Here is a 12,924-nt window from a genome sequence, read left to right as displayed (position 1 = left end):
CCACAACGTTCCACCGGAAATTCCGCCGGATTTCATTCTTTTCAGCCACATGTCCATTACCTTTGCTTTCCCTGTGTTGGAATTTTAAACTCCGGTGGATGCTAGCTAGACTATCTGTCCAATCTGAGCTTTCTGTTACTGACCAAAACAACATTTGAACGTACACATGTTCCACCACTCAAGTTCCTTCCTGAGACTATTTCACAGCGGCACCGGGACTCTGCATGGCACTTAGCAACGCCCATGGCAATTGTGATTGGTTTAAAGAAATGCCAATAAACCAGAGCACGTTTTGCTCCCATACCAGAATGGTGTGTGGACTAGCCAGACCCTCCTTTGCAGCCCTGTGAAAGAAGGTCTGGTAAAGCAAGACTAAACTTTGACTAATAATGGCTGTCACAGTTTCTCAGGTTTCACCAACCAAACTGTAAAAAAAACTCAATACAAAATATATATATATATAAAACAAATATATAAAACATAGAAAAGCAGCAAAGCCTTACATTGGAGAAGCTGGAAAAGCAAATGTTTTGCTCTTGCTTGCTTAAAGATAAATTACATAAACGTGCAGCCCTGACACACACAAACTTGATGCTCTCTATTTATATCCTAACTGAATAAAATTGGCAAAGCATGAGTACGCAATACAGTAAAATAATTGGTGCCATTAGCTTCACTCTCATTCATCTAGCAGAAAACAGACTCGGCTTTATTTGCTGCACGTTCCCTGTGGAGCCACACAGTGAGATCCAGACCTGAGACAGGTTCCATGCTGAAACTAGGGCAGTGTGTCACTTTGCTGCATCACACCATGGGGGATTCATGCATTCTGCCATTTCGGATTTTATCCAACGCACGTCTTGGGCCAAGTTGATAACAGCCTTCCATTAAATCGATAAACCACATTGAATCATAATTTCATAGAAGCGTGTTTTTGGCAGCGACGTTGGTGCGGCAGTAAATCATTCGACTATCACCTCATGAAGGTTTAAAGAGCTACAGAATATGTCTAGGGTGCACTCCTCACATCTTTTGCAACTATTAAAACATAAAGTGAAAAAGAAAAACAGCTGAAATGTCAGTTTTAAAGAGCTAATGTAGGCAAGATTTTTTTGATTAAATACCAGAAGGTCCTCTCCGTCCAGCCTTGTCTTGGTGCCTCCCGGGACCTTCTTTTGTTTCCATCTGAGGTTCTGTGGTCTCATCCTCTGTGTTCTCAGAGTCTGAAATAAAGAGAAGAAAGAATAAAAAACAGATGTGAGAGAAAGAAAAGGGGGAAATTCAGAAAAGAGAAATTAAGGTGGAGGAGAAGAGGCGGCTGAAAACAATAGAATCTCGGTGTAAATGACATTTCACTTTTACTTAGCAGCACAGTGTTTGATGGGGCCTTGAAAAGAGCCGTGGAGGGGGCCCCCAGAGTGTAATGTAATTGGTTGAGGCTCAACCGTGACAAGAAGCCAGCTCTGGATTATAAATATACTTGGCTGGAGAAGAGCAGAATGTATAGGTGCTCTCTCCTCGGGTCTGGAACGCGTTTTGACGTTGGTAAGAAAACAGCAGAGTGAGCTTCTTTTCCTTCATTACGGTTTGTTCTGTTCATTTTTTACTTTGATTTAAAAATTGTATTACTTGCACCTTCCTTAACCCCAGTATCGCTTAACCAAAGTAGATTTACAATTCAATGAAGTGTTAGAATAGCACAGAATATTAAAAATCTATATGATGCCAGAAAAGTAGGTATTGATTTTCACATCATCTCCAAATTAAAACTAAAGTGTGACTAAAGGTCAAAATGATGCAATGATACCTGGGTAACCTTTTCAAAAGGACCATTACAAGTAAACAATTCAAAGACAATATATTGCTGTGCAGCAGTGAAGGAAATGCCAACCATTTAGAAAATGCTGTAAAAAAAGGAGGATACGGTCACAAAAACCACAAAAATGTAAGACGTGCCAACAAAAAGAAAGACAGGGACAACATCCATTTGATTGTGCTCTTGATTTTATAAATGATACAGTCAAAAGCAGAAGGAAGAAGTGAACATGGGTGTAGACAAATAAATTATTATGCAATACAGATTTCTTGAGGAAGTTAATCCAAAATATCAAGTACAGAAAACACATTGGAGGGAAGTGGAAATCACAGATACAGTTTAGTCACAATGAACAATGTCGAACCACATCTCTGTGGCTGAGATCACATCAAACACATGAAGTTGAGGAGGGACGGTTGGGCGGATGGGAAGAAAAAAAGAAGAAAAAAAGAAGGGGGGGGGGGCAGAAAATGAATCAAGACAGGCAGGTTTACCATAGCTTTGCTTTCGGCAGGAGCGGAAAACTTCACTTCCATAGTGGCAGCAAGAGAGGGCAGACGGGAGAGCACCGTTACTATGGAAACCAGCATCTCTCTCACCCACACGACCAATCCTCTTCGTACCCATTAGAGTCTAAAATCACCAGCCAAACTGCTGCGTGGCTGACAGATATGTTTACTGGTTAGAGAGCTCGTGAAGGAGGAGGATGACAACCACAAAATAGGTTGCACCTCATTGTGCCTCACATCAAGTCAGATCCTGATTAGATCCTTCTAGAAGGTCTGCCTGATGATAAAAAGCCAATGTAACATGAACAATGACCATTAACTCATTACATTGCAAGCAGCATGTGTGTGTTTTCCTGAGTGTGGGTATGTAGATCCACCCATCTGTGTCAAATTAAGTTAAATAGCTTGCCCACCATGGGCGAGGGAAATTGACTCAGCAAGGTAATTATGGGGGGGTGTGTATTTCACAGCGTATGGCTTGTTTCGTAATGTAAATATGATTTGGAGTCGAGTACGGCAAGCCTCTGGTTTGGCTTGGATCACAGAGTGCAAATATTGCCAAGTATTATACCATAAACCATCGAGGCCACGTATTATTCACTCAAGGCTTATATGCAGAGAGGCAACAACGCAATTACAAAAAATAGTGCTTTGTGGGGGTGGATGCACATTAACAAAACCCACTCTGGTTGTAAGCAGTCAAGCAGTAAAAACAGATACATACACTAAAGCAGTATAAATGTTCTACAGCAGCATCTTTCATAAATATAAAAGAGTTATTAGAGGAACAAATCAAAGTGAAGCACATGCTGTTGAAGGCTCAAACTAACAGAAAAAGAGGCCTGAGAAAATCATAAGGCTACATTAGTTTAGCTTTGTAACAGAAAAGAATAGACTACAACATCATAGAAATAGTGTAAAGCGTATACTGACAACACACCATGGGTAAATCGGCCAAATGTCCGTGTGGAATGCCCAGTTCTCTGAAACAAGATACAAAGTACAATGCATTATTTAACAGCAAACACAGCACTAGAGTGCAAATGGCAAAGGTCCCTTCAACCCAAAAGTATTGCTGTTGTCACATCCTGAACTCAACAAGCTGGGTTTGTAGTAGAATTTGTTACCGTTTCGAAATCACCGTTGTGTATGAAGAGATCTTATCCAAAAGGTATAATGATAATATGTTATAGTGCATACAATGTGCAAACCTATGGAGTTGACTGTATGGGAACTGTATGGCAATAGACATTAGATATCATAATGGCATCTAGTGGTACATTGCTTGGGAACAGTATGTGTGACAAAAAAAGGTCAACTTGATTCTGAAGCTTTTTAACGGTCCTCATCAGCTGTCACAAACTGGTTAAAAAACATGGCCATCACAAATTAAAGTTCAAGCTGATTTTCATTAAAAAAAATAATAATGCAATTGATATTCAATGCACTAAACCTTGTTCCAGTTATGCAACACATCAGACAAAACGGACATCTAAAAAAAATAAAACACGATATGATCATATCCGGATTAGATTGTGTTGAGATCAATGAGAATAGTGAATCCTCGCCCAGCCATATCTATAAGCAAGACGCATGTATAAAATTATAAATATCTCACAAACTGTCCAGGCCACGTTTCAGTAAGTGTCTCTGGCCGCTGATAAAGCAGTTGCTAAAAACCTTTTCTTGGACAGTCTGTCAATCAGCACCAAGGAGAGCTCCTCAGAATGACTCACTGCTTGCAGCAGATGGAAAGCCAAAGTAGCAAAAGTGTGAAGTTGAAATGACTCATTTCACACTCATTTCCCCCCACGTTTGCTGCACACTCCCCATTGGTTAATGTTTTTGTGTCGAGCAATGTGATCAACTGTTGCCTGTTGGTAACTGCCGTTTGACTCCACTAGAAGCTTCCATCGTTGTCGTGATTTCCATTGTTATGGCCTCTAGGCAATTATATCAGCAAACGCCAGCCACAAAAAAAAAAAAAGGCATCCCTTTTGAAAAGGATGCTTTTGGCAAACATATTCTATGGGTATAATCCAAATCCTACCAGCATAATTTCTCACAGATCTGCTGCTGGATGCAAAAGAACATGTCCAAAGGGTTTGATATTGATGCAGAATTCAGAGGAGGCAAAGCGACCCCTCAGAAAATCAGCTTTACCCTCTGCTTTGCTCACTTCGTAGCCATTCGGACTGGCTGCCCTGATTCTCATGTCTCCATGGAGTGTAGCCTACTGACACACTTTTCATCTGCTTCCATTTGGTAAAGCCTGCTATAAGAATTACACTTTCACGACTTCAAGCGCACGATACACATTTGACAACATCGAATATGGAGCAGAAATTTGGGCGGTTTGAAGATGGAAAGTGGATTATTTTGCCACTTTAAGTGTTCCAATGTGAGGGTTCTAAAACATGATATTCATTGCTTATACTGTCCTGAAATGCATGTCTTTTTTTACCTGGCAACCTGTTTCCTGAAATGACTTTCTTTGTTGCGTTGTCCTGACAACCGATAATAGAATGTGGAATAATGCAAGCATCACTTCTCCTATCCATACTTTTGCTCTTTTAGCTTTCCCCCCCAACTGACATAAATGCCTACACTAGTGGTGCTAGGTTGTAATCAATGCATGCCCTACACAACATTCTTAAAATGTTTCTTTTATCACAGTTATGTTACAAACTGACACATTTGCATCTCATTATCAGGTAAAGGGTGTGGCATGACATCCCAATATTTAAGAAATCTACTAATATCTATGGAAAAAAAACAACCCAGATATAGATTAATAACACAATCATGAAATGCAGTTATTTTCCATAAAAGAAGCAAACTCACCTGAAATCTCTTCTTGGACCAGATTTTCTTCATGTTTTCCAGTAGTGCTTCCTGTCAAGCGTGCAAAATTACCTGTGGCATGAGCTCGCAAAAACCCCAAAACCAATTTAACCAAACCAAATATGCCCAGGGTGCGGCATAAAATAATAATAATCAAGATTCAAAACGGAATTGAGCTGCCGTGTGTGCGTGGGTGTGTTTACTCTCCAGTCTGGCAGCAAGATGGGGAGAAAGCGAGAGGATGCAAATAAGCCGGAGCCAGGTGTCTTTGTGTCGGAGTGTGTATCCGCTGATGTGAACAGCGTCCCTCTCTGACGTAGACGTTGCCTTCAGAGGGGCAATTCTCAGCTGGTTTGTCCAACTCCCCCCCACCCCTCTGCCCGTTCTGCCTCAATCGAGAGCACACTCAGCACAAGAGGGGGTGGGGGTTGGCAGTCTGAGCATGAAGGGTGTGTTGGTCTTGATTGCAGTGATGAGAATGGTGAGTAAGAAGAAGAGGAGGAGGTGGAAAAAATGGGGAAGAAAACCACTGGCCTCAACAGAGCATGTTGACTATTTTTCCCGAGCATCACGAGTGAAAGACGAGAGCGACAAAGCGCAAGACTGAGACAAAGAAAGAGTCAGAGAGAGAAGAAGAAGATAGACAAAGAGGGGAGATAGAGAGCAGAGAGTGGAGGCGAGAGCAAGACACAAGGTTGGTGGGGAATGATTCATGAGGGTGGAGGCAAAGCACGGGAGAAACAGTAAGCTAGAGGAAGGGGAATAGATCATAGGGAAGGGGGTTAAAGTGGCTAGACATTAAAGGGGGGGAGGGGGAAGTGTAATATTTCAGTTTTCTAATAAATATGTACAACCTGACTACAAACAAATCCAAATCCTGACATCGTTCTTTCACCCTCTACGTCTCAGTCTGTTCTCTTGTTTTATTTGTTTTCCTCTATTAGGAAGGTGGTAGCCCTCAGCAAAAGCCATAAGCCATCAATTATGTATCTATATTCCATGTCTGTGAGCTTTAACCAGTGATAGGGTTAGGTTACCACAGCCGAGGGCTATTTGGACTAAAAGAGCAAACATGTTCCCCCTACTGGATCACAGCATAATGCATGTTTCTTATTTCAGCTACACATCAAGCAGCAGCCACAGTTCAACCTCAAAATTATATTTTCATTATGGATTATGGTCTATTAAATGAGGAAAATTTACAGCAAAAATGTCCAACAATAAAAACAACAGGTATTTTCGTCTCCCTAAACCATCGCTGTAGAAATCTATTTTCAGAGGCCTGTGTAAATCAAAGACAGGATGTCTGATTTGTTGAGCAAATGCTTTCCACCATCTACCTTCTTCCTCCTTCAAACCTCTCTCTCTCTCTCTCTCTCTCTCTCTCTCTAACACATTCTGACACACGTTAGTTGTTCTTCCAGACACATCTGTCCTCCCCACACCTCCTCCATCAAATGAAACCAAAAATAATTATAGTCTGACTCAGATCTCATCCCAAATTAGAACCCAGGATCCCTGTCCACATATCAGCACAGCTCTTCTATCCCCGGCTGCAGACGTGCTTCGCTGAACGATTTGCTTCTCAGCATTGGTAAGTGAGGTATGTTACTGTTTATGGCCTTGTAAACACAGAATCAATATGCGAGATTTACTCCTGCCATGAATCAGGAGTTTCTTAGTGAATGGTTTTCGATTCTGGTCATTACCTCTTTTTCTTCCTTTTCTATTCATTTGATTATTATTATCCAGCTAGTGGAATCGTTCTATCCGAACGACATCCCAAACTAGATTCAAATTGAAATAGTCATCCTCTAAAGACAAACCTGGATGTACTGGATTGCAGTTTTCAATTGTTATTTTAACAAACCTCCCTCTCTTCAACCCTCGAACGCCTCGCACTCCTCCTCCATCAATCACCAGTGAGAGGCATTCGCTCCAACAGAAAGTATAGCAATCAATACCAGTGCTTTATGCGTGATATGGGATACACCCCCAAGTAACAGTTCAAACGCCTCGGGATCAATAAGCCCATCATAACACAAGATTCCATGACCAGCATCCAATGAGAGGCCAGAGATGGTGGCTAGGCTTCTATTTGTTGGAAATATCTCTCGTGAGGTTGGTTTTCTTATGCTCACTAAAAGCCACAATGACTCACTTCAACCAATCTATGGCTGGAATGTCATAAAATATCAGCCATTAAGAAAAGATAATTTGATTTTATTGGTGCATGTCATTTATCTTACTATGAATCGGGTTTTGTTGGTGTGCTCAGGAGGCCACTTTGTCCTCCGCACTGCTTAAACCTGCAGTTGTACATTACACAGACTTGGAAATAAGTCAATCGTCATTATTGACGTCAAACATTTATGGGACATGCCTCGGCAAAAAAAACACATGCATTTCTGTAATTGACTCTGTTGTATCAGCCTGCTTGACGGCTGCAAAATTCGGCTTTTGCGAGCTAAACACAGATGGAGAATGCATAAACACCGAATGAGCGTTAAAAAACATTTTGGAAACGTGCAAATTCAAAACACTCCATAGTTTAATCATCTTAAAACAACAATAGACTAAGCAGACTTCACGGAAGCCCATTGATTTTGTGACAGAGGCTGCTTTCTGTGGAGCGGCCCTGATGGATGCCTTCCAGGCATGCGGCTTTATCAGCAGCATAATCTCACTGCAACGGGGAAACAGAATCCGCGGCTGTTACGTCACACTGGGATCACACTTTTTTAGTTTTTCAGTGCATACTTGTCAAACCTAACTTTATAATGTATGAATACATTACATTTGGAACTGGACTGGGAAACGGTGAAGTGCTGCACTGAAGAATCCTCCAAGAAAAACCTGCTTATGAACCTGCTTATAAACCTCATTATGAAGTCATATTCAAATTGAATTTGGAAAGCCAGCATCCATAAACACCAAGATTATTTGTATTAATACTTCACTGTATAGGTCAATGCCTCAGCTTAAAAAACTGGTGATTTTGGGGAGCTATCCTACGCCGGCCTGGTAATAGGGTCTAAGGGTCTAACGATGATATATTTCTAGGCTACAACATTCCCGACCATCGAAAATGGAATATATAATTTAGTATATTAACTCCATGTTACACAGTTGTTCTTCATAGTTCATGTATAATGTTGGCAAAGAAACGCAATGTTTTAAAATTAGGGACAAAATACAAATCCATGCTCAAAATCCTAGATTTTCTGTGGAAATACTGCATTGATACATGGATGCAAGTATCGATCAATATTATATAAATTGCACATGAGAATTTACTTTTTGGAAGTAGAAAAATATAATCAATTACTTTTTCAGTCCACTAGATTATGCAGTAAAGGTAAAAGGTAATACATCGCAAAATAAGGGGAATATTGCAATGTGTTTAAAAACAAAATCACAAAAATATCGTATCGTGACATAAGTATTGTGATAATAGCGCATCACGGGGTCTCTGATGATTTCTACCCCTACCGGTGGTATCCAACAAAAACATCTTGGCTGTACATTAGGCCATAGATTTCTGTCCACATCACACTCACACAACACTCAGGTGGTTTCTGCTCTCAGTGCCAGCTCCTGTGTTGAATGTTGTGAGAGCTGTATTAAAAAGACAAAATGTGAAGAAAACCTGACATTTTCTCTGAATACATTTGAAGTTGTGTCCCTGCACACTACATTTGTAGTATAAGACCAAAGCATTAACCAAGTAGATCATTTGCACCACTTTTGGCAGCCATTTAGCAAAAAGGAGAACATTTTTAATAAAGCTGGTTCTTGAATTTTCCCTCAATTCCCTTCAGAGGCAAAGGTGAGTGGGGGTATGTTGATGCAGTTCATATGGTGAGGTGGTTTGGAAATCCCAAATGACAGTGGCTAATGTTGACAGTCAAACTGCAACCTGATCCTACCACCTAATCCTCACCAAATCCCAGAGGACTCCTGTGAATGACTGTGTACCAGCGAGATGGAACACAAACACACTCTTTGCCAGACAAACACCAGGGAAACAGCGGTGGCTTTACCCCACATATTGCCTCAGCTGCGTCGTGAGAACAGAAAACCTAATTATTTGCACTGTATCCTCAATCCACTTGAACGGAATATTTAAAGAATGTGAACTCATCAAGCAGCTGTAGATTATCCCTGCTCCAGTATGCCGATGTAAGCCGTTCACAATCCAGACAAGAGAACTGGGTCGATAAGAAATGGTGAGAGCAGGAATGCCATGATATGTATGCCATGATATGATCTACTAAACCAACACTGACTGAGCACATAAATGGGTTCAAGGCTTAACTGTAGCGCATTTGCAGGATATAAAACTATTAAATATCACATTTATAGCCCTAGTTTAAATGCATTTTTTTTATTTTAGTTATTTGTTAAAAGACCAAATAAATGGTAGGTACTTTGCATTTCTGATGTATAATTGCAGTTTCCTTTAATAAAACATCTTCTACAAGATACTGTAGCTCTTGTTGGGCCTGTTTTAATTCTGTTTAACATATTCCCAATGTAAACAAAACTTTAAAAGCATTTACAAACTCTTCGTCTAGTGGTACTCCATGTATTTATACACCCGGCAATCAGTTTTGGGAGTCGGATTTCAACTCTTGTTCTGGGGACCTAGGGGGTGGGACGATCCCTTTTGTTTACATTTGGATCACGGTGTGGACCTGGTTGGAGAAAATTGGATATCCTCTGGAAAAATGTAAATTGTAAATGCTGGTTCCTGGCTGGTGCTTGCAGAAAAAAGGATAGGCCAGTGGTCATTATCACTACCATTTTTAAGTATTTCAAAAGTGATCCAGTTCAAATTTACAGTGAAAACAACATGACGTGAGTGTTTATGGGCAGCCATATACACACCATACTTGCACTATTGCAAACAAGATGGTTGTACCTTAAAGTCAAGCCTGCAGTAAAAGGTGTTATCCATGCATAGCTGGGGCTTTGTAGAACAAGGCAAGACAAAGAAGTCACAAACTGAATCTAATTAAGCAGCAGCAGCAATAGTGGCCTCAAGAGTATTCCCTTGTTTTCCTTTCTATTCCAGCTCTTCCGCTTAGGTGAGTATGCATTTGATAAATTGCCTGCAACAGTGCAATCCTTCTCTTACTTCAACGTGTTGAAAGGATCCTCAACAAACTTTCATAGTAGGCCTACATGTTTCGTATTGATAAAATCTCCCACTCACCTCTCTGCTTTTTGCTTCTCGGCCCACTCACACCTTCCCTAGCGCTCCTCAAAGCTTTCCGTGCATCAAGCAGCTCCTTCCGCAACATAGCTCTTGTCTTCTTTTGTATGTTCCTTTCAAAACCGACTAGGTGGCTACTTCTGCCCAGGAGAACTTCACCACTGTGTGCAAGTCTTCCAACAAGTCGTTTCCATTGGGACACACCACTTAAAAACAAGGAAACTCGCTCAAAATGACTCCTATCATTTCCCCCAGTTTCATCTTCACTTAGTATGTTGTGAAAATGGCTTCCTCTGCAGCATGAAATGAGTAATTGGTCAAACAAGGATGTGCCGTCTTAAGATTGCTGCCGGACCATTAAACGTTATCTTCCTTAGCCTGCGTCTGTCTTTTTTGTCCTCTCCCTGTCTTCCCCCAGTCCTCCCTAACTTTGACTGTCAACCACAGCAGTCTATTTCCAGTCTTGCATAGTACAACCCCTTCAGTTGTACTGTACTTTCCCCCTTGCACCCACTTTCAAAGAGCCTGCCCCCCCAGTTTATAGCAGGAGAATGAACACACTGCTACACAGAAACTGAACAACCTCGCTGTCCTCTGTCGGTCACTCGGCTTGGAGTTTTGAAAGTCGAGTACAATCAGACATTGTGTGATAGACCATGAAGGATATGGTTCGACTGCACATACATTACGAAACAATGGGACAGTTACAGGGACACCAGTCGAAGAGAAGTGGATCTATTTCAGACAGCAAAGTGCTCATAAACCTTGGAGCTGGAGGTGACAATAACACTGTAGCATTACATGACTTAAGAAAAACTAGTATTCATATCGACGCCATGCATCACTGCAATCTAAAAATGAATGTGATTATGGCTGGGCATGGGCATTTACTACAACCGTCTTATGAAAAAGAATATCAAATGCTTACCACATTCTGGTGGCAAGTTATTATGAGCCGAATGTCCTGTAGAGTAGGACTGAACCCTTTCTGTCAACTTGTCAGTCTACTTTTAGGTGATGTAGCATACCAGGGGGGGGGGGTCCACGCTGCTGGAAGACGACTTCTCTAACAAATGATAGCATCTGTACAGCATTCTCCAACAGGAATGGTGAATTTCAGTGCTGTATTTGATTGACCTGAGGATTTGTCATCCAATTGATATGGTGTAAAAATCACTGATGTAGGATCCAGTGTTTTTGGGTGCTTGACCCACACTAGGTGTAAAAAAAAAAGAAAAAAAAGAAATCTGGATGTTTTGTATCTTGGCCCCTGCTGCTTCAAATTTGACTTTTCTTTTTTAATGCTTCTTCAACTTTATGTAAGTGCCAAACTAAATTGCAGGATACATTTGAAAAACAACAAGTTCAAGTTGACTGTGCTACTTTAAGTGCTTTAGACTAGAGACTAATGCAACAGTTTGCTGTAATCCCGAAACCTAAATCAGACTGTTAACATTACTGAACAGATCTACGCCTAACAATCTCTCTCAACAGTATCTTAAGAATGCAAACAGCTTTTCTGAAATCATATGAAAATGGGTTAAAGTGGGAACCTGTGAAAAATAGCAAAAGCATGTACCCCTTTGAATACTGCATATACATGCATATATGCATACAGCATGCACTGCACAGATCTAGTTCCAACATCAGCTCAACCAAATGAAGATAACTAGGTTTGGGACCAGTGCAATGTCTCAACCACAACTTCCTGTCAAGCCAATTTATACCAGGTTAACTGGTCTTCTGCGATTTGCCCTAACCCATTTACCTTTCCACCTCATCCCTCTCTGTCATCCCTTCTCTCCTCCCTCCTGTCTGCCACTCTGTTTTTCAATTCTCTGCACACCTCTCTTCTCCAGCTACGGTCTGGGGATCATAATTGGCTTGGGTGACAGAATACCAAAGACGAGTCCCCGGACTCTCCTGCCTCCCGGCTTAACCCAACAACTTCCTCCTCCTCTTTTCACCCTCTTTCTCACATCGATGCATCCTCAACGTTCCCTACTTCCCTGATACAATAAAACTGTTAAATCACACACTGTTGTAACGTGATGTCACACAAAACAAAGTAAACATGAGCATAGACCTGGAAAAGCATCTCAGATCGGTTTCGATATGTGACCCCTAACATGAAACAATGTCTACTGGCAAACCCAGACCACAGGATGTATAAGTCTATAGGTTTTTGAAACCTTTTTGAAAATGTTATGCTCTCCATTCCTGTAAATCACATTGCAACCCCACAGATTTGTCTTGCAAGCCCTTATGGGCTCCTGACCCAAATGTTGGAAACCACTACTTCAAAAGGTGACCTTTCAAGTGTTCTTCTGAGTAACTGCAAGTCATGACGGGGATGTTCATGCTCCTGCGTCACAACACGACAATGATCTCCTATTTTAAAAGAAGCTTAAAATACCACAGGTGACCGATATGCTGCTTTCTCGGAGCTTCCATCAAATTGCTTATCTCGCCTTTAGATGCCTAACAGTATGCTTATCAGAAGCTTTACGCCAGAGACTGACGTCAATAGGGTAGTC

At 41.1% G+C, this 12,924-nt stretch overlaps 1 protein-coding gene across 1 annotated transcript in view; it reads right to left on the bottom strand.

Annotated features, from left to right (window-relative positions):
• The window catches only part of spega (striated muscle enriched protein kinase a), a 49,153-nt gene that overhangs the window by 30,538 nt on the left and 5,691 nt on the right, over positions 1-12,924 (bottom strand). The window contains 1 exon segment of the mRNA XM_032505953.1: positions 1,125-1,223. Coding sequence (XP_032361844.1) covers positions 1,125-1,223 — 99 coding nt within the window.

This window comes from Etheostoma spectabile, chromosome 24 (genome assembly GCF_008692095.1).
Source record: "Etheostoma spectabile isolate EspeVRDwgs_2016 chromosome 24, UIUC_Espe_1.0, whole genome shotgun sequence".
Taxonomy (NCBI): domain Eukaryota; kingdom Metazoa; phylum Chordata; class Actinopteri; order Perciformes; family Percidae; genus Etheostoma; species Etheostoma spectabile.
The sequence above is the reverse complement of the archived record's forward strand: the minus strand, read 5'-3'. Positions and strand labels throughout refer to the sequence as shown.